We start from the raw sequence: 27,976 nt of genomic DNA on the forward strand, positions 1-27,976 counted from the left end.
GCTTGTGAGACGGAAAAGAACAGCTACAGGCGATTCTTCAGTTTAAGGCTTTAAAAAAAAAAATGAAAAAAAGGGGCAGAGAGCTGCGCAGGCGGCAGCTACGCTCCACTGCGTACTTCATTTTCTCCTCTAGCGGCGTCCCCCTACACTCGGGACAAAGGAGTGGATGCTAGCAAACGCCAAAGAAGATGATGGCTCGATGTTATTGAATAGCTAATAAAACTTATTTAAAATGCAACGCACTCCTCCCTCCATCCCTTCCTCTTAGCGTTTAGCTGTAGATCTCGCGAGAGTGGCCGTTGCAGCGTCGGGCTATAACTAATTGTTGCGTAGAGGAGGAGGGGCTAGTTGCTACGATACATAACTGCTGGCGTTGTGTGGGGTGAGTGTGCGTAGAGGTTGTTGGGGAACAGATTCCCGGTTGTGGGAACGTGAGTCTGGCCTTACTTCTATTACTGAGAAGAAACAAAGCAATCTCTGCAGTAACCTCACTGTACACTATAAGAATTCATTCGGCCCATAGGTTTGTTTCATTGGTGTTTGAGGTGCGCATCACATCTGTCTCTAGGCTTCTGGTGGCGTCTGTATCGAGGATGACGGGGAAAGCTTGCTAGCTCGCTGGCGAATGAGAAAAGGGGAAAGGAATGTGGCTGCTTTTTTAGTGGTTAGTAGATCACTAAGTACAACATTCCTGGCTATCTGATTTGCCCATTTGCTTTGTTGCTTTCTGTAGGAATCGTAAATTGGACGAGACATTTAAGGAGGTACAGTATAAGAGTCAAAGTTGATTCTGTAAGGGTAACATTGTGCTCCCTAGGACCTTTATTTTATTGACCACCTAGTTAAGGTAACACTTTCTGGGGAAAACAATGGACAGCAAGTCTTTTTGTTCTGGAAAACAATCTGGTTGTAGATATGTGAGAAACGCTGCCCACAGGATGAGAGAACTCTCAAGAGATTTTGGGTAAAGTAAGATTGGTGAAATTTATTTACTTTTTGGCCACACAGACAAATGGCATAGTACATTCATTGAATCTATAGTACACTTCCCTCTCCGGATTCGCGGTTTCTGTATCTATGGATTCGATTATTCGCGGTTTTAGAACAAAAAATGTTTTTTCGTTTTTTGGGCTATTTTAAGCACTATAAGTTCCCTCTTAAGCCTTACCTGGTGGTCTAGCGCACAGGTGTCAAAGTCGGTCCTCGAGGGCCGGAATCCAGTCGGGTTTTCAGGATTTCCCCAATGAATATGCATGAGATCTATGTGCATGCACTGCTTTCAATGCATATTCATTGGGGAAATCCTGAAAACCCGACTGGATTACGGCCCTCGAGGAGGGACTTTGACACCCCTGAGGGTTTTCGGGGCAGGAGTGATCTTCCCACGCTCCTGCCCCATGCAGATCGCTCACAGGAAATGGCTGCCTTGAGCTCCCGTAGTCTCTCTACCCCTAACTACCGTGAATACAGAGGGGGAAGTAGAAGTACAATCTTTAGCTAGCCCCTTCTGCCTGTCTGCTCATTGGATAGAGCAGTATAGTTCACAACTAGAGAATTGCGCGTGGACAGAAATCCCCGCTGGAATCCTCTCCATCCCTGCAAGGAATCCCGCCCATCCCCACGAGGAATCTCCTCTGTCCCCGCCCACATCCCATAAAAGTTACCTGCCCCCATAAAAAACAGCAATTACTTATGAAAGTTTTGATTTTTTTTTTTTTTTTTAGTTTATTTAAACCACCAATAGTTTAAATTTGCTTTATTTTTTATATGCCGTCTATCAAAACAAGTGTCTAAACAGTGTACAATATAATGAGGTTAAAAAAGAAGAGGCAAATTAAAAACAATATCTTATCAAATATTAAAAATAAAGTTCAAATTGACGTACATGGAACAAAAGGGAAGTAGGGAAGGAGAAGTTTTTAAATACATCGAAGTAAAATTAATTTTAAAAAGGGAGGTAAATGGAGAATGGTAATATATTAGGGTGGGGATCACTTCAAGAGAAGCATTTTTGGTGTTTTAGGGCAGTTCAGTGTGTTGTTTTCCAAAGGACAAAAAGACAAAGTGGAATTGTCCCAATCAGAATGGTGAGCACTAAAAAAGTGTCCTTCAACTCATCTGATGAATGCAAATATCTTTATTGGTTCATGTCGTTTATCTGCTATCCACGCTCCAGAGTTACTCGCTTTGTAGAGAGTGTGCGCTACTTTGTATCTCATGTGATTTTCCCATAAAACCTTTAAAGGCTCATAAGACTCCTGAGGCAGGCCGGTTGGGCCGAAACATGTACATGTCGGGTCGTTGAGTCTTTGGATATATATACAAGATTTTGAACCAATAAAGATATTTACATTCATCAGATGAGTTGAAGGACACTTTTTTAGTGCTCACCATTCTGATTGGGACAATTCCACTTTGTCTTTTTGCTTTTGAGTTTGTGGTTTTGTTTCCCCTGATTTATTTGCTGTTTTCCAAAGACCTCATGAGAATTAAGGACTTTAGAAGCGAGAGCTAGTACTAAAGAGTATAGGCATCTTTAAAGAGAAAAGTTTTGAGTTTAGTTTTAAATTATTCAAGAGAGTTCTCTAATCGAAGATCTGATGGAAGGGCATTCCACAGAGAGGGGGAGGTGACTGAAAAAATGGATTTGCGAGTGATACCTAGAACAGTTCACGTATTGATGGTATGGAAAGTAAGTTTTGCTTGTTAGATCGAAGGGCCCTGGATGATGACTATGGGATCAGTAATTTGTCAATTAATGCCGGTTGGTTACAGGTTTTTCTTTTAAAGGTGAGGAGGAGTATTTTATAGGTGAGGCAATGAGTGATGGGTAACCAATGTGCTTTACGGAGGAGAGGAGTAACATGGTCAAATTTTTTTTCATGATAAATTAATTTAACAGCCATGTTTTGTAATAGTTGTAAGTGACAGATTTCTTTCTGGGTTATGCCTTGATATAGTGCATTGCAGTATTCTATGGTTGAAATTATGAGAGAGTGAATCAGGTTGTTTGATAGAGGGGGGATCAAGAAATAGAGTGGATGAGCCTAAGCTTATGAAAACATTTCTGTGTAACTGCAATAATTTGTTGGTGGAAGGTAAGGTCCTTGTCAAGGATGACCCCAAGAATTTTGACTTTACTGTCCATTTGAATTGGGGAGGAGTCAATGCAAATGGGTAGACATGGTAGTTTTAAGAATATTCAATGAGAGTTTGTTATGCTGGAGCCAGGAACTGATTTTATTGAGTTTATGATTAATTTCAGTTATTTCATTAGGAGATGTAGGATTTAGGGGAAGAAGCAGTTGGATGTCATCGGCATATGTGTAAATACAGTGAAACCTATAGATTGAGCCAGAGTAAGTAGAGGTGTCAGGAAAATATTAAAGAGAAGTGGAGAGAGAATCAAGGCATTGATAGATGGTGGAGGAGGTAGAGTCATTGAAGCTACCTTTATAGTTTTGATCCTGAAAATAAGAAGAGAACCATTGCAAAACTGTACCAGAGATGCTAATGGATTCTAATCTTTCAAGGAGTAGGGAATGATCAATTATGTCAAAGGCAGATGTGAGGTCTAGAGCAGTGTTCTTCAACCTCCGGTCCATGGACCAGTGCTGGTCCACATAAATTTCCTGCCAGTCCACAGGGCCAGCACATGCATCAGGCCCAAAACAGTGTTCTTCAACCACCGGTCCACGGTGCGATCGATGCGGCGTAATCTCCGAGCCAGCTCCCTCTTCCTAACTGATTCAGTGCACAAAGCCACGGGCAGTGGCTCCTACGGGCATCCTGCGCCTGAATCGGAAGCCTTCTCTCTGATGTTGCAACGTCAGAGGGAAGGCTTCCAGATGAGACACGGGACGTGCAAGATGCAATTAGTACTATTATGGGGGCGGGGTTTGGGGTGGAGATTGGGTAGAGATGGGCGGGGTCTGGCCCACGACTTAGCCCATTCAACCGCCAATCCTCAGACCGATGCCGGTCCATAGAATAATTATTTTATTTCTGCCGGTCCATAGGTATAAAAAGGTTGAAAAACACTGGTCTAGAGAAATCAGAATTGAGGATTTACAATGGTCTTTAAAGTAATGAATTGAAGTTCTTAGAACAATGAGAGAGAGTTCAGTAGAGTGATTTTTTCAAAATCCTGTTTAGTAAGGGTGCAGAGCATTAGTTTTTTTGGCAAAATTGGACAGCTGATTGAAAACCAGTTTTTCAACTATCTTTGCTTAAAAAAAAAAAAGTTAGCAATAGGAGGATAATTGGTGATTTTGGTTTTCGGATATGTTTATTTGTTTGAGCTTTGGGAATGCAAGAGCGGATTTCCAAGGAAGTAGTATATAGCCGATAGAGAGACTTTTATTGATCATATCGAGTAGAAACGGACCAAAGATGGTAAAATGTTTTTTAAGAATAGTGGTAGGCAAATTTCCTAAGGAGTTATTTCTCGGGTTTAGGCTCTGAATTATATAGCCTTCAGCTTATCAAGTGTGGGCAGACAGAAATCAGAAAAGGAACTGAAGGAAAGAGAATATTTAGGCAGAGGAGAAGAAGGTGTCTTAGACATTGGGGAGCTAATGAGTGTTGTTCATACACCTTTGATCTTTTGGGCAAAATGTTCAGCATTGCTTGCTCTGTAGGTTGGTTTGCATTAAGGCCTGGTCTTCTAGCGGATGGCCTGCTTGCTAACCCCTTATTTGTAGGTGCAGCACTTCCCAGGACTGTGTGCTGGATCTGTGGGTCCTTCTGGGATTTTTGAATCCTGGGAATGATCCCATAGGCCTGCACTTATTTAAGTCTGCATTTTTGCTGGACCTTATTTATGAATTTGCAGAAGTTGCATTTGGTCACACAGTTGGCTCCGTCCACTATTTCCTCCTGGCTTTGTGGTGTGCACTCACTGCTAGCTTTCCCTGGTACCCTGATATGAGCGTTCTGGTCTCTGAGCAGTGTGACTCTCCAGAGGGTGTCCTTAACATTGCTAGGAGTGTCAGCAGCTTCTGGGTTAGCCGAGGGTGGATTCTTTGGTTTCGCAGGTGTCTAAATGCACCCCTCTCTCCTGTGAAGGTGGTGTGGTGCTAATGGCTATGCAGGACCGCCGTGTGGCTGTGGTCTTTTGGAAACTCTTTGGCGCAGTTGCTTTAGGCATCTGAACTGATTTAGCAATGTCCTTTGTCACACCCGCCTGTCTCGGCTGCGCACACTGGAGAGTGAGGCGGGGGGTCCTTCTCTTCACCTTCTTTTGGCTGGGACTGATTATATTGCTGACGCATTGTATTCCACTTCCAAGGCTACTTTGGCTAGACTGCCCTTTAAGGGGCAGTTATTGTTTGGCAAAGGCCTGGATGACCTCAAGAATTTTGCGATGGACCGTCGCCCTCAAGACTCTGCCTGACAGCAAATCCAGGACCTCTAGAGGTTCTGCTCACTTTAATTTTCATGGTTTCCGGCGATCCTGACAGCAAGTGCCATGTCACAAAGATTCTCACAGGCTCCCGATGACAGTATGCTGGCTACAGGCATTCCCTGCCTTCACCTCCCATTCTGCACCCTCTGCCTAAAAGATACAGTTACACCATTTCAAAAGGTGCCCCTGTACCGAGAGGGGGCAGGCTCTCGGTGTTTCTTCCCGCCTGGATTCGTATTACCAGTGGATCTTGGACATTATTCAGTTGGGCTAGAAAATGGAAGTTGTCAGGCCTCTCATGGATTGGTTTGTGGTCTCTCCTACAGGTTGCCCGGTCACAGCGCTTAAGGTTCTAGCCACCTTTCAGCATTTGCTGATATTCCAGCTATAGAGCTAGTGCCACCCGATCACTTGGGTTCAGGTAGATACTCTATATACTTTACTGGGCCAAAGAAAGGCTCCGAAGATTGGAGGCCTATTCTACATCTTCAGCACGTGAATGTGGCTCTCAAGGTTCCACACTTTTGCATGGAGACCATGCATTCAGTCATTGTAGCAGTGAACCCAGGAGAGTTTCTTGCCGCTCTGGATCTCACGGAGGCATACTTGCATATCCCTATTTTTTGGCCCACTGCAAATTTTTGCACTTTCATGTTCTGGAACAGCATTACCAATTCTCACCTCTGCTTTTTTTGACTGGCAATTGCGCCCAGACCTTAATCAAGGTGACAGTGGTCGTGGCAGCTTGCCTGCGGAAAATGGGTCTCCAGGTTCACCCTTACTTGGATGACTGGCTGTTCTGAGCTCCCTTGTTGTTCGAGAGATGGCGGATGGTGGAGCCTGGGCTGGATTGTCAACTTCCGTAAGGGCACTCTGATGCCCGTGCAGTTGCTGGAATATCTGGAAGGCAGGCAGAAAAGATGTGCCCAGATTTCTTCCCTTCTAGAGCAGCTGGCAACTTCAGTATGGGACTATCTTCAATTTCTGGGATCCCTGATTGCCACGTAGGATGTGGTTTCTTGGGCAAGGGCGCACATGTGTTCTCTTCAGCATGCTTTGCTCTCTTGCTGGGCTCCACACAGGGATGCCTTAGGCCTGTCTTCCTTGAACTCTGGACACTTCAAGCATACATGGACTGGTGGCTTCTCCAGTAATTGCTTCGCATTGCCTCCTGGATCGTGGTGATGACCAGTGCCAGCCTTTGGGGCTGGGGAGCCCAATTCAATCGTTCTGTTCAGGGGTGTTGTTGCCTTCTCAGCAAAAATGGTCAATCAACCAGTTGGATCTCAGAGCCATTCGGCTAGCTCAGATGCAATTACAAAAGACTCTGTTGGGCCTTTCAGTCTTTCAGGGTCTGAAAGTCTGTTGGGCCAAAAGTCTTTCAGGGTCTTCTCCGACTTGCAACGGCAGTAGCCTATGTCAATCACCAGGGAGAGACCTAAAGCACCCCTCTGACTCGGGAAGCCCGTCGCTTTTTTCTTTGGACGCCACCACCAAGCGCTGATGAAAACGCATGTAGAGGGAGTCGGCAATATTCAAGCAAACTTCCTCAACAGACAGACTCTGGATCCAGGCAAGTGGACTTTGTCTGCAGTGGCATTCTGAGCAGGTCAGCTGCATGTCAATCTCATGGCCATAGTGTGATACAAGACAGCGGATCATTTTCTTCGGTCGAAGATTCGAGTCCAGAAGTGAGGACCTCGATGCTTTGGTGAAGCCGTGGTCTCCAGAGATTCTCCTGTACGTCTTGGCGGATCACTGCCCATCCAGGCCACGTCATTCTGGTGGCTCCAGTTTGGCCTCACAGACCGTGGTCCACAGATCTGATGCATCTGTACAGGGGTTGCAACCTTCAGCTGAGTGCCCATCTGGACTTATTCACACAGGGTTCGGTCTGCATGGGAGATCTGGGTCATTTTGCTATTATGGCATAGCTCTTGAGTGCGCAGCCTTAAGGCACAAAGGATATACTCCTATGGTTATTAATACTCTTCTCAAGTCTTAAGAAGTCATCCACTGTTTCTGCTTATGCTAAGACATGGAAGGCCTTCCAACATTGGTGTGCTCAGACCAGGTGGACCCTTATTCAGCTCCGACCTTGCTGATTCTCACCTTTCTTCAGGCTGGCCTGGATAGAGCCCTCACTGTGGCATCTCTTAGGGTTCAGGTGTACAGGCTCTCTTGTTTTAGATCCCAGGATTGTTGGTCTTTATTGCTAGATTTCTGAACACTGCTGATAAAACAACTTTTCCCTTCCTGAGACCTTAACCTGGTGCTGTCTAGTTTTACTAAGGCTCCTTTTGAGCCCCTTTGATAGGTTTCCCTCTTGGATTTGATGCTCTGGTTGCCATTACTTTGGCACGACATGTGTCAGAGCTCAGGCTCTTTCTTGCAGAGACCCGTTCTCCTTATCTCAGGTTGCTCCCGCCTAACCAGATGAATCCATAGAGCCATTTCATCAGCCTACATTCTTTCTGGGAAATAGACCTCTGTTTCCGTCAAGGTGCATTCTACCAGGAATGTGGCTTCTTTGTGGGCCGTAGCTGGAGCTGTCTCCCCTGCGGTGGTTTGCAGGGCGGCAATGTGGTTTTCTCTTCACACGTTTGCCGAGTTTTCCACAGTGGTTGTGGCAGCAAGATAGGACTCTGCCTTGGGGTCCTTGGTCTTAAGAGTCGGCACAGTAAGCCCACCTTAGCTTTTTGGGGACTGCTTTTGTAAATCCCATCTGTCTAGAATGTCTCGCCTATTGCATTGGAAAAAGAGATTATATACTTACCCTGGTAAGCTCTTTTCCAGTAGCTGGGTCAGACATTCTAGATTCCCTCCCAGTCCTTCGTGCGCCTGTCTACTTTTTCAGTCTGTTTTTCTTCTCCAAGTTGATTCTTGGATGCCTGTCAACCCTTTGGGGCTGGGAGAATACTGTATATATGTTTCCATTTTCTATGGAGTAGTTCTGAGCTCTTTTGAAGCCTTTGTTGGTGGTTGACATTACTGTCAGATTTATTTCTTAAGCAGAGTAGTTTATTGCTAAGCCTGTTGCTCCAGGTGCCTCTACCGTGTTTCCCCGAAAATAAGACACTGTCGTATTAATTTTGGGCCCCAAAAAACGCACTAGGTCTTATTTTCGGGAAAACACAGTATTTCAGCAGCCATTTCAAAGGCAAATGAAAAACCTGAACAATGAAAAATTGTCAGGTGCTTCTCATAACAACCTGCTTATCTGCTGAAGCTGTAACCTCAATGAGACTAAAGAGCACAATCCGCTTCATTAACAGTGCTACATTTAGCACACTTCTGAATAAAATTAGAAAGATGTATTTAGATAGTTTTGCAAAATAAAGCTATGTTTATCCCAGGACAAGCAGGCAGCATAGTCTCTACATGTGGGTGACGTCATCCACAGAACCCCGTCGCGGACAGCTTTTCAAGCAAACTTGATTGAAAATCTTAAAGTTTTCTAGTGCTGCACCGTGCATGTGCCTTCCCGCTCAGCTAGGTGGCGCGTCACCTCAGCGTGGCCTCAGTTCTTAATTTTCCGCGGAGCCTGAAAGCCCTGTCTCTCTTCTCTGCGTTTGAATCTAAGTGCCTTCCTGCACCGCGGCTTTTTTTGTTGTTTTTCTTCGATCGGAGTCGCTGTGCAATGCATCTACAAATTTTGTTTCTTTTTTCTTCAAACGTCTTTGACCGGGGGGCCTTGGTCTTCGTCCGCCGCTTGGCCTCATGTGACCGCGGCTACGTCTTCTCCCTATGTCCCGGCCTGTTACCGGGTTTAAAAAGTGCACGCAGTGCGGTCCGGTGATTTCCATTATCGACCCGCACCGTTGGTGTATCCTGTGCCTGGGTTCCGACCAACTTACCGACTCCTGTCCACGTTGCACCTCTCTCCAGCCTTGGGCTCTTCAGCGGCGGGCCAAGATCACCGAGCTCTTCGGCATCATGGATCAACCAGCTAACAAGGCCTCAAACCCGACCTTGAAGGCCTTGGTCCCAAGCAAATCTCCCTCGGCCTCGAAGGTCCCGACTACTCTGGCTACTAAGGCCTCGGGACAAGCCTCCTTCCGTGGTTTGGGATCTGAATGTGATTCTGGCTCAGTTGATGAAACCTCCCTTTGAGCCCATCGATGAGTCTCTTTTGAAGTATCTCACTTGGAAAGTGGTGTTCCTGATTGCTCTCACGACTGCTCGCAGAGTCAGTGAGCTGCAAGCTCTGGTTGCTGACCTGCCTTTTATTGTTTTTCATCATGACAAGGTGGTCCTTCATACTCATCCTAAGTTCTTGCCTAAGGTGGTTTCGGATTTCCACCTCAACCAATCCATTGTTCTTCCTGTGTTTTTTTCCTAAGCCTCATTCTCATCCTGGAGAAGTGGCGCTACACATTCTTGACTGTAAAAGAGCATTGGCTTTCTACCTGCAACGCACTCAAGCTCATTGGACGGCTCCTCAACTCTTCATATCGTTTGATCCGAATCGGTTGGACCATCCTGTGTCCAAGTGCACCTTCTCCAACTGGTTAGCTGCTTGTATTTCCTTCTGCTACGCTCAGGCTGGTCTCCTGCTGCAGGGTCGGGTCACGGGGCATAAAGTCAGAGCGATGGCGGCGTCTGTCGCTTTCCTCAGGTCCACGCCTATTGAGGATATCTGCAAGGCCGCCACTTGGTCCTCAGTTCATACCTTCACCTCACACTACTGTTTGGATACTTTTTCCAGGTGCGACGGCCAGTTCGGCCAGTCAGTTTTGTGTAATCTGTTCTCCTAATTGCCAACTCTCCCACTGTCCCATTCTGGTTAGCTTGGAGGTCACCCACATGTAGAGACTATGCTGCCTGCTTGTCCTGGGATAAAGCACAGTTACTTACCGTAACAGGTGTTATCCAGGGACAGCAGGCAGATATTCTTGCAACCCACCCACCTCCCCTGGTTGGCTTCTTTGCTAGCTATCTGAACTGAGGCCACGCTGAGGAGATGCGCCCCCTAGCTGCGCGGGAAGGCACACGCACATGCGCGGTGCAGCACTAGCAAACTTTAAGATCTTCAGTCAAGTTTGCTTGAAAAGCTGTCCGCGACAGGGCTCCGTGGATGACGTCACCCACATGTAAAGAATATCTGCCTGCTGTCCCTGGATAACACCTGTTACGGTAAGTAACTGTGCTTTGTAGATGGGAAAAAAAATCCTGACAGAACATGAGCTACATACGGTAGTAATCTCCTCAGCACCTTACTACAGTACCATAGCTCAAAAACGTGTGCTTGAACAATCCTGTTAGCTTCCCCCCCACCTTCACCGCACCTCCCCCCCCCCCCGCTGACCCTTTCATCTCTTCCTCCCATCCGAACCCTGCCGACCGTGAGACCGAAATACCTTGTTCCAAACGGCAGTGTCGGCAGCAATCTAGACAGGCTGCTTCGCGGCCTTCTCTCGTCGGGGTGTTCCATATGCTGCATTGTTGATGACATCATCAGTGATGCAGCAGAGGAACGCTCCGGCGGGAGAAGGCTGCGAAGCAGCCTGTCTAGATTGCTGCTGACGCTGTTGTATGGAACAAGGTATTTCAGTCTCGCGGTTGGCAAAGTTTGGATGGGAAAGAGAGATGGAAGGATCAGCGGGGGAGTGCACAGCGGAGGCAGGGTGAAGTGCTGCTACCGGCGAATCTAGCACTTCAACTAGGGCTTATTTTTGGGGTAGGGCTTATATTAAGATCTTTCCCGAAAATTATGCTAGGTCTTATTTTCAGGAAAATGCGGTACTTCACGTGTATTGGGTGGCTCTCAGTGCTTGGGTACTAACTGTAGGTGGAGCTAAGGAGCCCAGTGAAGTACAGCAGAGGCAGAGTGAAAAATTCAGAGTGGATTCCTTCTGCAGATGCATGCGGCTTTAGGGATATAACCCATCTGTCTAGAATGTCTCACTGGATCTACTGGAATCTACTTAAGTGTTGTGTGCAGAATTTTCACAATTTTTGCACTGGGGTGTAGCCATGGGTGGGCCTGATTCGTCCCAGATCCACCCAGCCTTGGACAGTTTTCACAGGGGGAACCGACAGAGTAGAAAACTAACTGCCTGATAGTTCTCTGCTGCTGCCACTGCTAGCATTCAATCATACAAAGGCCTGTCTTTGCAACAAAATGGAATATTAGGTTCTTACCTGGGCAATCTTCTTTCTGTTATATGACATAGGATTCTGTAAGGCCCACCCCGTGCAGACTTACATTTTGCCTGTTTACTGCCTCGGACATTGCTGGGGTTCGTCATGGGACTTCTTCTCTTGTTATTTAGAAGAGCATTAAAAACAGGAGTTAGAGCAATGCTATTTTTGTTTGAACCTTGAGGTTTCTCATGCGATAGTGCTTGTTGCATACAGCAGGTTGGTTCCTGGATGCTCCCAATTTACGAGTTCATATTAATTATTCTTTATTCATGAGTTATAAAGCAGAAATGTATACTGAATCTGGGGAAGTTCCCTATTCCCCTCCTTTTCTTCTGTTTCAGTGGTGTTTCATTGCTTTGGTACTAATTGAAGAGGGAGCTATTCTCCACTGCTGTAGGGGAGGAGTTGAAATATATGAGTGACATCGTTCTGCAAAGTTCATAACTAAAGGAGGACAACAGCTTCAACACAGAATCCTGTGTCTTAGAAAGAAGATTACCAAGGTAAGACCATAATCTTCCATTATTTGTTGACAGTTCTGATAATCAAGGCTGTGGTGAGTTATTGCTAATTCAAACTGTATCTGTTGCCAAAAATATTTTCTTGGGTTTTTTATTTTTGAGACAGTTTTTTTTTTTTTAAGTCTTGAATTCCATGTGAGGTTGCTTTGTCTGTCTAATCAGTAACCAGAAAATTACTCTATTTGAATTCCATTGTATAATATGTTGCTTGTGCACTTCATTTCTAATAATTAATTTATTGATAATCAGTGAGGAAGGATTTGTGTTCTATTAAAGCTGTAAATACATTTTTTAAAATGGCATAATGAATTTATTATAATGTATTTCAAATAGAAGCTTCCAGAGTATAAGAAATGGCAAGTAACCAGAGACCCCCTTCAGCTCGTCCCAATACAAAAGGAGGAATAAATCTTACAGGCAGGCCACCTTCTGGCATTCGGCCTCCACCAACTCCTGTCAGAACAGGAACAGGGGTAAGTGAGAGAATATTTCTCTAGTCCACCAACCTCCTCTCCACCCAAGTTTTAATTGAAAGCACACCAATGACTTCACCAGGGAGCCTTGGCTGAATAGCTATTCCCTGGAGTCTTATAATTTTTCAAAGATTTTATATGCCATCAGACCTCAGCGTCTTAAATCTCGGCCTCCAGACAACTAATGCACTGCTTGTGAAAGAGTAGTCCTTGCAATCTCTGAGGTACATCAAGACCTTCTCTTCTGATCTTTACTTTTGCTCTCCTAAAATCACTTTTAGAGCTTTGCAAACTATTTTCAAATATCTGACAGTACCAAAAGTTCCCTTCCTATATCTCTCACTTTCAAGATATTAGTCGTCTTCCGAGCCCTTAACATCTGTGCCTGTAACCAGCTCACCTCATTTCCCTTTTGTATGAATTTGCTTCATCTCCAACCTAGCATGATTGATATCATCCAACATCAAAGCATTTTGTTACATCCACTCCAGAGTCTGTATAGTAGGTGTTTTATCTCAACCCGCAAACAGGTCTTGCAGAAAACCACACACTTTTTTCCTCTGCTCCTCCCACATGGATGAGGAACACAGAGTCCCCTACAGTTTTTATTTCTGCAAGCGAACTGTGCATAAGAGCTGATCTGCTCTGCTACTTTTTATTAATTTTTTTCATTTAAGTTTGTCTTTTTCTTGGTGGTTTTGGTGCCTTGAGACCCCTTTTGGAGAGGTTGTGTGCCTGGGAAAGGAAGCAGTTTAAATGGACTGCAGCTTCACAGGGCAAGCTTCAGGTGGACCTGTGGAGCCAGCCTGCTGTGTACTATTTATTTATTTATTTTTTATAATTCTTTATTTTTTCATCTTTCAACAAGTGTACAATACACATATCAACAATTAACAAATCACTTGAAAATCTTATCAGCAATGTCTTTATATAAATAATAATCCCTCCTCCCCCCTTCCCTCCCTCCTTGATATTAATTTCCAAATAACTCTCCAATATCCTCCCACCCCCCTTCTATTATAAAATGGTGTATCATTCACAGAAAACATGGTATTTAATCCAGGGCTGTGAAGTCGGTAGATATTTTTATAATTCTTTATTCATTTTAAAACTTTCATCAAGTGTACAAATATTCATAATAAACACAATTAGTCTGAGCACGTGAACATCTTATTATAACTTATAAGTAGAAATGTATGTAGATAATATTTTGTGACTCTTTGCATTCGTACGGCATGCATGTTTCTTGCCTTGTTAACATTTATTGTACTTCATCTATTAAACTCAATAAAAATTTTTGAACTAAAAAAAAAAAATGTAACCCTCACCCCACCCTCCCTCAAATCCCTCTATTCATTATAAGATCATATATTTGAAACCCTCCCCTCACCCAATACTGAATGGTGTATAATTAATAGAAAAATGGCATCTAATCATGACAGAAAGATGTTAATGGCTCCCATATTTTAATAAAATTTTTATAATTTCCATTCTGTACCGCTATTGATCTTTCCATTCTATATATGTGACATACTGAATTCCACCCAAAATTAAAATTAAGCCTACTATGATCTTTCCAGTTATTAGTAATATGTTGGATGGCAACTCGGGTCAAAATCATTAAAAGTTTGTTGTTACACGCTGTTATCTGACTCTTTTTTTCTCATAGACATTCCAAATATCACAGTATCATAAGATCATGATTTTCCAATAAACAATTTATTTGAACCCAGATTGATTTCCAAAAGGCCAAAATATAGGGACAATAAAACAAAAGATGATCCAAAGTCCCTACCTCAAGATTACAATGCCAACATCTATTAGACAAAGAACTATTCAACTTTTGCAATCTAACAGGGGTCCAAAAAGCTCTATGAAGAAGGAAAAAACATGTTTGTCTCATAGATGCCGACATCGTACATCTTATTCTCCAAGACCAAATTTGTGACCATTTAGATGCAGAAATTTGCTGCTTAATCTCAATGCTCCAAATATCCCTAAGACCATTTTTAGGTTTTTTGTTAACCAAATCATTAATAGCTTTATACCACTGTATGGCCTGGAGACCCAGAAAATCTGCCTGGAAGTATAAAAACTCCAAACTGTATTGAGAAATAAGACTTTTCCATTCAGGGAACCCTGACTGAATGGCCTGCTTCAATTGAATCCAATGAAAACCTTGTGATTTATTAAATCCAAATTTATGTTACAATTGTGTAAAATCAAGCATCTTTCCATTTAAAAGAACATTATTTAACGTTCTTATTCCTGCAATTATCCAATGCTTCCAGACAATCTTAAATCCGCCAATTTGAATCTTGGAGTTTAGCCAAATGGATTGATGTGTTGATTTATTAATAGGATTAGCTGTTAAGTTATTCACAAATCTCAAAGTCTTCCACGTGTCCATTAAAATTCTATTTTCCTTATACAATCTGGGCATCTTGATACTGAGAAAATGACAAGGATGTAAAGGAAATAGGAGTCGCCATTCCAAATATAACCAATCAGGAGTGTACTCAATAAGCTCTGGGAGGATCCAGTACATACCTTGACGCAAAATATAGGCCTGATGATACTTATAAAAGTTTGGAAAATTTACCCCTCCCCCCTTAATTGGGTTTTGTAAAGATACTAAAGCAATTCTAGGAGTTTTACCAAGCCAAATAAATTTAATAATAATTGAATTCAATTTTTTATAGAAAGACCCTTGAAAAAATACTGGTATCATACCCATTTGATAACACACCACAGGCAAAATCATCATCTTAACAGTTTGAACTCTCCCCCACCAAGACAAATGTAATGGATTCCAATGTTCACATAATTCTGTAACCTTTTTTAATAAAAGCTTTTCATTTTCTTTCACCGTATCATCTACTGTATTTTTGATCCAAATTCCTAAATATTTTAGTCCATCCTCTTTCCAAACAAAAGCAAATGAATCAAACATACTTTTAACACAATATACATTGAGTAGAAGAATTTCAGATTTACTCCAATTAATTTTATATCCTGAGAATTTTCCAAACAATTCAATCAGATCTAACAGACAAGGAATGGTTGAGGTCGGATTCCTCAAATAAAGTAAAATATCATTTGCATAAGCAGAAAGTTTATATTCCCACTCTTTATGCGGGATACCCTGTATTCCCTTTGCCTGTTCAATAGCTAAATAACAAGGGTTCCAAAACAATATCGAAAAACAAAGGAGATAGTGGATAACCCTGTCTAACTCCTCTATGCAAAAGAAACCGATCTGATAAATTATTATTAATATATAATCTTGCCATAGGGGAGCTATATAAAGTTTGAATCATTTGAATAAATCCCGAACCCACCCCAAACCACTCCAATGCCTGATACATAAATGACCTTTCCACTCTATCAAATGCCTTTTCCGCATCTAAAGATAAGGCAAAAGCCGGTTCATCCAAGTTCTTAGTTAAATTTAGTTATGAAAAGCCAATCTAGTGTTACTAGAAGAATGTCTATTTGCAATGAATCCCGTTCGGTGTACATCAATTATGAAAGGGAGAGCTTTAGCCAATCTCAAGGCCAATGTTTTAGCTAACAATTTTCCATCCACATTAATTAAAGATATTGGCCTGTAGTTTGAGACCAAAGTAGGATCTTTATTTGGCTTTGGTAAAACAATAGTCAAAGATTCTGCCATAGTACCTGTAATACAACCCTTATTTAGTTGAAATTGATATGATTTTAATAATTGAGGTAATAGAGAAATTTGAAATGTTTTATAAAATTCCACTGTAAAACCATCACCACCTGGAGCGGATCCAACTCTAAGAGATTTCAACGCTGTTTCTAATTCTTTTAATGATATAGTTCTTCTAAACTTCTTTTAATGTTATCAGGAAGTTTTGGACCCTCAAGAAGATTTAAAAATTCTGAACCTTTTAAAACTTTATCATCAGAAGACTCAGAAGAATACAATTCTTTATAATAAAGCAAAAATTGATTTAAAATATTTTTAATTTGAGAGTACATAATTCCATTTTCATCTTTTATTGCTATTATTTTTGTTCTTCTCTTTTTTGCTTTAAGATAATTCGCAAGTAAACTTCCTGCCTTATTCGCTTTACCATAATACAAGGTTTGTTGGGAAAACAAATCTTTCCTAGCCATTCTTGAAGAAATCTCATTATATTTTCCTTTTGCTTTTAATAGAGCCTGTAAAGTATCTGAACTCCATTTATCAACTAATTTAGATTCCAACATTTTAATTTCTTTTTCCATATCTGTATATTGTTTAAGAAGTTGTTTTTTTAATATAAGCAGCATATGAAATGATATTACCTCTTATAGTAGCTTTAAAAGCATCCCATAATATTTCCGAAGTAATATCTACCGAAGTGTTTATTTGGAAAAACTCAAATATTTTTAATTTGATCTCTTCAACAAAAGCTGAATCCGAAGCCAATGCATTATCAAATCTCCATATAGATCTAGTGTTATCATATTTGTCCATTGTAATTTTAATCTACACCCCTCCATGATCAGACAAAATAATTGGATCAATAGAAGCTTGTGTCACTTGTTGCACCAATGAATGTGAAACCAAAATATAATCAATTCTTGAAAAAGATTTATGAACTGGTGAGCAAAATGTAAATTCCTGATCATTAAAATGAAGTATGCGCCATATATCTTTTAAATTACAAGTACCGTATTTTCACGTAGATAATGCGCACCCGTGTAAAACGCGCACATGGGTATAGCGCGCGGAAAACACAAATTTATGTACAGAAATTTTTATATACCGCGCATGCTGCCCGACTCTCCTTTCGCCCGCCCCGACTCTCCTCTGGCCACCCCGACTCTCCTTTCGCCCGCCCCGACTCTCCTCTCCCCCTTGAAGTCCTGTCCCCACCCTGAAAGCCTGATGCCCCCCCCCCCCGACGTCCGATTCACCCCCCCCCCCCGCAGGACCGCTCGCACCCCCACCCTGAAGGACTGCTCGCACGCACTCCCACCCGCACCCCCACCCTGAAGGACCGCTCGCACCCCCACAGCCTCCCGACCCCCCCCCCAATCATGTAGAAGCTCCTACCGGTGTCCTGCTACTTTCTCTTGGCGGTCCCGGCCCTTCCGTGAGCCCTGCGCCTGCGCTGCTTCCTCTTCCAGCGGTTCGCCCTTTCTCTAACGTCAATCCCTCTTGCCCCGCCAACTCCCCGACACGATCGGAGCAAGAGGGAGCTCAAGCCCTCTTGCCCCAGCCAATCGCAGCACCCCTGACACGATCGGGGCAAGAGGGAGCTCAAGCCCTCTTGCCCCAGCCAACCGCGGCACCCCCGACACGATCGGGGCAAGAGGGAGCTCTAGCCCTCTTGCCCCCCCGACACGATCGGGGCAAAAGGGAGTCCAAGCCCTCTTGCCCCGCCGACTCCCCGACAATATCGGGCCAGGAGGGAGCCCAAACCCTCCTGGCCACAGCGACCCCTACCCCCACCCCGCACTACATTACGGCAGGAGGGATCCCAGGCCCTCCTGCCCTCGACGCAAACCCCCATCCCCCCAACGACCGCCCCCCCAAGAACCTCCGACCGTCCCTCCAGCCGATCGCGACCCCCCTGGCCGACCCCCACGACACCCCCACCCCCCTTCCCCGTACCTTTGTGTAATTGGCCGGACAGACGGGAGCCAAACCCGCCTGTCCGGCAGGCAGCCAACGACAGAATGAGGTCGGATTGACCCATCCGTCCCAACGCTCCGCCTATTGGTGGGGCCTAAGGCGCCTGGGCCAATCAGAATAGGCCCAGGAGCCTTAGGTCCCTCCTGGGGGCGGGGCCTGAGGCACATGGGCCCAACCCAACCATGTGCCCAAGGCCCCGCCCCCAGGAGGGACCTAAGGCTCCCGGGCCTCTTCTGATTGGCCCAGGCGCCTTAGGCCCCACCAGTAGGCGGAGCTTTGGGACGGATGGGCCAATCCGGCCTCATTCCGTCGTTGGCTACCTGCCGGACAGGCGGGTTTGGCTCCCGTCTGTCCGGCCAACTACACAAAGGTACGGGGAAGGGGGGTGAGGGTGTCGTGGGGGTCGGCCAGGGGGGTCGCGGGTCGGCTGGGGGGGCGGTCGGAGGTTCTTTGGGGGGGGCGGTCGTTGAGGGGAGGGGGTTTGCGTCGAGGGTAAGAGGGCCTGGGATCCCTCCTGCCCGTAATGTAGTGCGGGGTGGGGGGAGGGGGTCGCCGTGGCCCAGGAGGGTTTGGGCTCCCTCCTGGCCCGATATTGTCAGGGAGTTGGGGAGTCGGCGGGGCAAGAGGGCTTGGGCTCCCTTTTGCCCCGATCGTGTCGGGGGGGCAAGAGGGCTTGAGCTCCCTCTTGCCCCGATCGTGTCGGGGGTGCCGCGGTTGATTGGGGCAAGAGAGCTTGAGCTCCCTCTTGCCCCGATCATGTCGGGGAGTCGGCGGGGCAAGAGGGCTTGACGTTAGAGAAAGGGCGAACCGCCGAAAGAGGAAGCAGCAGGCGCAGGGCTCACAGAAGGGCCGGGACCGCCAAGAGGAAGCAGCAGGACACCGGTAGGAGCTTCTACATGATGGGGGGGTCGGGAGGCTGTGGGGGTGCGAGCGGTCCTTCAGGGTGGGGGTGCGGGTGCGGGTGGGAGTGCGTGCGAGCGGTCCTTCGGGGTGGGTGTGCGGGTGCGTGCGGTCCTGCGGAGGGGGGTGAATCGGACGTCGGGGGGGAACTATGTAAAAAAAATTTTATATAGCGCGTTCACGCGTATACCGCGCAAGGTTATGCACGGTTTGTAAAAACACGTATAACACGCGCGTTATATGCGTGAAAATACGGTATTTACCAAATTATCTAACCCTAATGATTTTATGTCTTTTCTAGGCTTTTTATCCAAAAAAGGATCCATAACAGCATTAAAATCTCCAGCTACTATTAAATTAGAAGTAGCCAGTGGGAGAATTAATTTTTATAAATTCTTGAAAAAATCATTTTGATTCGAATTAGGGGCATATATGTTAAATAAAGTCAAGGTATTACTTCCCATGCTCATTTCCACAATAATCCATCTCCCTAAAGGGTCAAAGTCTATCATTCTAAATGAAGCTGAGCATTTACTACTTACTAAGATCGCTACTCCAGCTTTTTTACCCACAGCGGATGCGAAAAAACAATGCTTTATCCCATTACCTTCTAGTTTTTTAGATTCTGTTGCAGACAAATGCATCTCTTGAAGATAAAATACATCAGCCTGTTGCCTTTTTAAAAAAGTCAAACATTTTTTTTTCTTTTCACTGGGTGATTAAGGCCATTAACATTGAGAGAAAAAATTTTCACCTCCATTAATTAAAATAACCATAACATATTCTTCCAATTCTTATAATTAAATTTTGACAATATAAAATGAAAAAACACCATTTTCCCATGTATTACCTTTTGAAAAATATACCCATCCCACTCAATAAATTCCCAAATCCCCCCATCCAACCCACCCTTACCCACCCTATATAATAACCATAAAAGCTTGGAGCTGCACATAAAGATCAAGCAAAACAATAAGAAATCCACACAGACCTCAAATATAAACACAATATTGTATTAAAATATCCTAGGAAATTAACCTAAATAAGATCTTCATTTACTCGACATTACCATATAAAAGTAAACTAATTATTCCCATCTGCATTTAAAACCCCCATGAGATTAAAAATTCTTCCATAAACTTATGAGTTAAATCATAAATATAAAAATTTTTAGTCAACCCAAAAGTCCTATTGAAAGACCTTCTAACCTGTATATTTTGAAAACCAAAAGAAGAAATATAATAACTTCAAGATGGATTTTTATCCAGATAATAGTAATCTTAACAGAAAATCCTAACAACTCTCTATAATCAGAAACATAAAATCCAAAAACCAATCCCTCCTAAATAGAAAGAGAACCAATACCAATAGCCCAACAAATTAACATTACAATTCCATCTTAAATAAAATTTACGAGACAAAATTTTGCCCTATTTTAAAATATCATGGACAGATCTTCATTTTATCTCATATACATAAACAAAAATCAGCTGTTTATATTAAAAGCAAATTACATCCATCAAATTATTTATCTCCATCCATATATTATGAATTGTCCAACTATCTTCTAACATATAAATCCACAAGTATTTAGATAGATTTCTTGAAGAATTAAATCTTTAAAAAGGAGACTTAAACACTTAAGTTCATTCCTTCAAAAATTTAACTTTTCCAGCATTTTGACTATTATTCCTACATGCTCCTGAATCACAGTAATTCTTTCTTGTCAAATAATATTGATAGCACTCTCCAATTTCCATTTTCATCCACATCTTGGGCTGTAAATAGAAGATCTGAAACTCAAATCCCTTTCTTTTCTGAGCTGTAAAGTAATGAAGCATAGAAAGTTCTTCACTGTAGCCCATGAAATCATTCCACCGTTTTTATTCAAATGTTCATAGGAACCAACTGCCATTCAGAAGTATCTCAAATCCAGAAATGAAAATAAATAAAGATCCAAAAGTAAAATATAAGGCACCCAAATCAAACATGAAGAGAATAATCCAATTTTAAACCGACTTGGTTGTTCTCTTTGGTTTAAATACATTTCCAGCTTTGCCGGTTCATCAAAACTCATTGTTTTATTATCCAATGTGACTTTCATAAACGCTGGATATACAAGACCATATCTTGCTCCGACTTATCTCAGTTTTGGCCTCATATCTAAAAACTTCTTCCTCTTATCAGCCGTTGTTTTGGCAAAGTCAGGAACAATATGGACTTTAGCATCCTGACAACGTAAGTTTGAATGTTCGTTAGCCAGTCGTAAAACTTCTATCACTTGCTGATGGCGCAATAACTTAAAAATAAGAGGGCGAGGACCTTTTGAATTATCAGGTCTCCTCATTGGTATTCGATGTGCACATTCAACTTCATCCGGGTACGTGGATTTGAGAGGCAGTACTTTATTTAGAAAATTTTCAACAAATGCGATTGGATTGCCTTTTTCCGCCCCTTCCGATATTCCTAAGAGTCTCAAATTACTTCTTCTCATGCGGTTCTGGCAATCTTCCACCTCTCTGGTAAGCGATAAAATTTTTTCTCTGTCCATTTTAAATTATCGTTTCTCAGATTCGAAACTGTCAACCCGAACTTCCAGTTTAGTTGTTTTTATTTCCAATAGTTCAGTTCTTTTATTTAAAGTAACTATCTCCTCTTGTATGTCAGCTAGCTTCTTTGCATTATTAGAAACAATTTCTTTATTATCTGTAGCTCTTTCATAACATCGATGTCACTTGCGATGTCCTTTGGTAACGGACACTTCGATGGGGTTGCCGGTTCTGGCTTGGATCTTTTCACACTACCTGTGCCGGTACCTGCATTTGAACTCGCGGTCTCAGATTTATTCGTCTTTCCCGACGCCATCATATCAATTAACTCGTTCGTTGTTTTTTTTTAACATACAATAAATTATTTCTGAAGTTATTTAAATATAAATGTCTGTAGTTGTGGAGCTACCGTTTCACCCGTCCATCCGTGTGCACCACCAAGCCATGCCCCCCGTACTATTTATTTATTTATTCATTCAATTTTTTATACCGTTCTCCCAGGGGAACTTAGAACGGTTTACATGAATTTAGTCAGGTACTCAAGCATTTTCCCCTATGTGTCCTGGGGGGCTCACAATCTATCTAATGTACCTAGGGCAATGGGAGGATTAAATGACTTGTCCACGGTCACAAGGAGCAGCATGGATTTGAACCCACAACCTTAGGGTGCTGAGGCTGTAGCTTTAACCACTGCGCCACACACTCCCCCATCAGAGCTCGGGATCCGTTCCCCTGGGAGTGAGCTTGCTTTCTGACTCTGTCAAAGGCTTAAGCACAGGCTGTATGCGCCTTGAGTAAGAGCCATTGGGGTAGCAAGGCTCAGGCTGTGTTTTCCCACCCTCGGTTGCATGGTGAGGAGGTTCAGAGGGGGGCGGAGATTTTGGTCAGGGTCTATCCGACTGGCAGCCCGAAGTTTCTGTAGATTGGACCATTTGGTGAAACTTTGAGGCAGAAATCCTTTGTCCTTCGGCTGCTGTGAAAATGCTAATAGGCATGGCACCTGAAAGTCTGCGAGTACAGTTCCATTATAGCCTATGGGAGAATCGAGAAGAGTCTAAAAACAACATTTTTAGCAGTTTCTGGTGGTAGGGTTCAGATCTCCCACCTCCAAAACATCTATTTTGACATTTTTATATTTTTGAGTCGTTTCCCTGAGCCTTTTTTGATGCAATTTTCTTGGCGGTAGCCATCTTGGGTTTTATTGTTCTTTTTTTCATAGTCGCTTTTTCTGCCTCAAAACCCATCGATTTTTGTTTAAAATTGATAGGGATGGACTCCTCAGCCCCTGATCTATCAAATTCATTTGTGGATTGTGCTAGATTTCCTGCGGAGATGCGTCCATGTATTGTGTGGCGTGGGAGCTTCAGGCTTCACCTCCTCTGGGTCCTCTAGGGCTGGGAAGTCTGTATGGTTCTAGGAAATGGGCAGAAAATCCTGCCCAGCACCAAGTTTTGGTGGTGAAGCCAAACGTAAGCATGCTGAGACTGAGGACACCTCGTAGGCGTCACTTTGGGCCTGTAGGGAGCCATCATTGGCCCTGTTATGTGGCTTTTCACTGGAATTTGTTCAGCTCTTTTGGAGAACATACCTTATGGACCCAGCTCATGGGTACAGCCGGCAGGTGCGCCACAGACTTCCATGCCAGTGCTTTCCTTTGTGGAGGTCACTGTTCAGTCCCCACCACCCAATCGCTACAGACGCAGACTGCCTTAATTGGTGCACTGATACTATGCTGGATGCTGCGTTCACCCTGAATGACACTGATTCCTTTTGCAGGACAGTTAAACACAATGTCTTTGGGAGTCCTGATCCGGGTGATGACCCCTTCATCTGCCAGCTGTTTAAGTCTGCCTCTATCCACCATTTTATTTAGGACTCCGTAAAGGAACTGAATTTGGAGGCTGAACCCTCCACCTCTCAATATACCATCATGAGCCGTTCCGATGCTCTGAAGACCTTTACATGGACTAAAGCTTTTTCATACAAACTTTATTCTATGGCATCAGAATTTCAGCATCTATTTGAGCAGCCAAAGGTGGATTCGGTGGTGGCTTCGGTTACCAAGTGCACTGCCTTCCCTATTGAAGGAGGAGTGATGCTTAAAGATTCTCAGGACCGCAGGGTGGATATGGTCTCGAAGAAGTTCTTTAATGCCTGAAACCACCTCAAAGTACCGGCAGCTGCCTCTTTTGCTTCATATGCCTGTCACACGTGACTGCACCAGAATCCATTGGTGGAAGAGGATGCCTGCCCCCTACTGTATTGTGATGTTTTTGTTGATGTTGTATTAAATGTAAACTGTACTGTTGTATTTTGTATGTAAATGTGTAACTCGCCCTGGATAAGGGTATGGGATAAATAAACAAACAAACAAACTAGTGCTCGAGGGGGTGACAGACACCTTATATGACCTTATAAGGGTTCTGGGCAAAGTCGTCTTATGCAGTGTCAGCTCACAGAACACTCTGGATTCGCCACTGGGCTGGAGATTCAGCCTCTAAGGCGACCTTAAGCAGACTCCTTTTTAAGAGAGTTAAATGCTTTTTGGAAAGGGGCTCAATGACCTTGTGGCAAGTGTGGCGACCTCCACCCTAAGTCCTTCCCAGATAAAGCCTCGACTTACTCCTGGAGGTGGTCGCAGTAATTTTTGTCCCTCACGTAAGTTTCACCTGAATTCCATGGGCTCGTCTGCCTAGAGAGATTCTCAGAGCTACAGACAATGCTATAGAAGCTCCAGATGCCAGCAAGCTTCGGGTTCTCACACCAGCCCCACCTCTAAGAAGTCCCAGTGATGCCAGGTCCTTGCCCATGCCTCCTCGTATTGGAGGCCGGTTGTCTGTGTTTTCTTTAGGAATGGGAGCTGATCTTTTCAGACCAATGGGTGCTAGACATCATACGGAAGGGACTCAAGATAGACTTCTTTCATCTCCCCCTGTAGTTATTTCTGGGTTCTCCGGCTGGAAAGCCAGAGAAGGCATTAAAGGTCTGGGTGAAGCTACAGCATGTTTAGACATTCAAGACATAGAGCTGGTTCCTAAAAGCAAATCAGACTTCGGCAGATACACCTTATATTTCATCATGCCGAAGAAAGGCTCATAGGACTGGAGAACTGTCTTGAATCTCAAGTTGGTCAATGCTTCTCTGCGGATTCCGCACTTTTCTATGGAGACAGTGCGATTGGTCATCACAGTAGTGGCTCCGGGAAAATTCCTTGCATTTCTGGATCTGACAGAGACTTATCTTCATATACTTATATTCCTGGAGCACTGGAAGTATCTGAGATTTCATGTTCTCCAGCAGCATTTCCATTTGCAGCCCTTCCCTTTGGGCTAGTGACGGCTCCCCACACCTTCACCAAGGTGGTGGTGGCTCATCTCCACAGGATGGGGGGTCCAAGTTCATAAAACTAATGAATTATGCCCTATTGGAAACCATAGGAGGGACCTACCTAGACACTACCAGGTCTACCCACTGCACTCATACAAAGACCCGCTCATTCACTTAAGTGAGTGCAATGGGTAGACCTGGTAGTGTCTAGGTAGGTCCCTCCTATGGTTTCCAATAGGGCATAATTCATTAGTTTTAGGAGTTTTGTATGTCCTTCCTGAGATTTTTTTTTGGGTGGGTCCAAGTTCATCCCTATCAGTATGACTGGCTGATCAGAACTCTGTCCAGACTGGAGTGCGAACAAGCAGGGGAGACTGTTCTCTTTTCTACAGCGCCGAGACTACATTGTCAATTTTAAGAATTGGCTGTATTTATAGTGGCAAATTATGTCCCCATTGCGATTGTTTCATGTGCTGAGTGTCAAGTTACCTAGATATATTAATGACAATAGTATTTTATTTGATACTTGGAAAACATTGAAATGTATTAATAAATTAACAGATGTTCCAGTAGAGAAATCCACTTATCAGTCCTTATGGCTAAACTCCAAGGTTCAAATAGGAGGGCCTGGGATCTTCTGGAAGCATTGGATGCAGGCAGGCATTCGTACATTAGATGATGTGATATCTAATGGGAAACTGCTGGATTTTTCAGAACTGCAGCAATTATTCGGTATTGCAAAGTCTCAGAACTATAGATGGCTGCAGTTGAAGCAGGCCATTCAGAGTGGGTTCCCTGAATGGCAGAATTTCAAAAATCATTATAGCTTGCAGGTCCTATGCTTCCAGACAGATTTGCTGGGACATCAGGCCGCCCGGTGGTACAAATTAATATCTGAATTTTTGAATAAGAAACCAAAAACTGGTCTTCGTGACATTTGGAGCATCGAGATAAAGCAATATATTTCTGCATCTCGATGGCCACGAATCTGGACTTGGAGGATGAAATGTACAGCGTCAGCATCTATGAGACAAACATGGTTTTTTCTGTTACACAGATTTTGTGGGACCCCTGTTAGGTTACATAAGTTAGACAGTTCTAATAGATGCTGGCACTGTCCTCTTGACATAGGGACATTGGATCACCTGTTCTGTTGCCCTTTGATACTCAGATTCTGGAAGTCATTATGGGGACAGATTACCCTTATATTGGATTCAACAATCCCTTTGACATATGAGGCAATTATATGTGGAACATTGCTGCATATCAAGCCTCCCTTGGATCGCTACAAAAGCAGGCTTTTCTTGATTATGACAGGGACTGCTATGCAAATGATAACCCATAACTGGAAAAATTGCAATCACCTCAATTTTCCATTTTGGTGGACCAGTTTGTGTTTAGGCTACAAATATGAAAGGATGAATGCAGATATATTAGGGAATAATAAATTATTTAAGTTGGTTTGGGGGCCCATTGACGTCCTTTGTCACCATAGTTGTCTTTGTTTAAAATGTAAATTTATTTTATACATTTCCAGGACAGGGTGGGTGGAGGGTGGATATATTTCTGGTTCATTTCTTGATTAATTGTTGGATGAGAGGGGAAGAATTTATATTTTTTGCATTGTTATTAATGGAATTTAAGTGCTCATTTTGTTATTAATGTATATATAATTCATGGCACTTTGTATTAGCTTTGAAAATCAATAAAGACAAAAAGAAAAAGAGCTAGCTTACACCTTATTAGATGCTGGAATATCTGGGAGTCTGGTTTGACAAGATCTAGGGATGTGTTTTTCTCCCTGAGCCATTCAAATAGAAGCTGCAGAAACAGATCATGGATCTTCTAACGCTACCGAACCCCACTGCTTGCCATTGCCTTCAAGTACTGGGATACATAAAGACACCTGGAGGTTGTGCCCTGGATCTGGGCGCACATGCAGCCTTTGCAGGAGTCCCTCCTATTTTGGTGGTCCTCTTAATCAGATGCACTCCCCTGGACGGAGCCAGCAGTCTGCGCTGGTGGATTCAGGGAGAAGCTTTAGCATGAAGCATGTCTTTTTTCAGGTCATGGAGTGGATTATTCTCATGAGGGATGCCAGTCTTTCCAGCTGGGGTGCTCATTGCGGGGACTGCTCCATCCAGGGCTGGTGGACTCCCTATCAAAAGGGTTGGTCCAACTGTCGAGCTTCGAGCCATACGCATTGGCATTATGAGCTCTTCAAAACACCCTAGAAAGAAAAGCTGTAAAGGTGTTTTCCAACAACGCTACGGTGGTGGCTTACATGAATCAACAAGGAGGCACTAGGAGTGATTCTTGAGTCGGGAGTCTTGGATGTTTCGGTGGGCGGAGCTACACCTTCAAGCTCTCAGCAACACACATGGCCGGAGTGGAAAATGTTCAAGCCGACTTTCTGAGTCTCCAAGTCCTGGACTCAGGAAAGTGGTCTCTCTCACAGAGAGCATTTTGTCTCATTGTGTGGCATTGGGGCAGACCACCAGATAGATAGACTTGATGGCTTCAGCCAAGACCTCAAAAGTCAGGCACTTCAGTCGAAGAACAGAGCTAGGAAGCTTAGGGCTAGACGCATTGGTTCAGCCTTGGCCAACTCAGGAACTCCTTTACATCTTTCCACCTTGGCCCTTGGTGGGTCAAGTCAACCGCTGAATAGCGACTCATCCAGGCCTAGTAATCTTCGTGGCTCCAGACTGGCCTCACCATCTGTGGTATGTGGATCTTGTTTGTCTTCAGCAGGACAAAGCTGAAGCTCTCTCTTCATTGCGACCTGCTCAGGGGCCAGTTCCCATGGAAACCCCCCAGCCCTTTGATCTTATGGCATGGATCTTGAACGCAGGGCCTTGATTCAGAGGGGCTACTCTGATGCAGTTGTTGCCACTCTTTTGAGGTCCAAGAAACCTTCTATAATGGAAACCTTTATTGCCCGATGGATCTTCATGGCCATTTTGTTGACTTGCATCTCCTGTGCAAGCAGCCACCGG

At 43.8% G+C, this 27,976-nt stretch overlaps 1 protein-coding gene across 7 annotated transcripts in view; it reads left to right on the top strand.

The window, feature by feature from the left end:
- Window positions 1–295: 295 nt before the first annotated feature.
- The window catches only part of IFT74 (intraflagellar transport 74), a 305,175-nt gene continuing 277,494 nt past the window's right edge, over window positions 296–27,976 (top strand). The window contains exons 1-2 of one of the 7 annotated variants that reach the window (XM_033919374.1): window positions 296–382; window positions 12,409–12,548. In XM_033919374.1, coding sequence (XP_033775265.1) covers window positions 12,429–12,548 — 120 coding nt within the window. In that variant the 5' untranslated portion in view covers window positions 296–382; window positions 12,409–12,428. The other 6 variants (XM_033919366.1, XM_033919348.1, XM_033919339.1 and 3 more) reach the window with 6 other exon arrangements.

Source organism: Geotrypetes seraphini, chromosome 1, assembly GCF_902459505.1.
Source record: "Geotrypetes seraphini chromosome 1, aGeoSer1.1, whole genome shotgun sequence".
Lineage (NCBI taxonomy): Eukaryota > Metazoa > Chordata > Amphibia > Gymnophiona > Dermophiidae > Geotrypetes > Geotrypetes seraphini.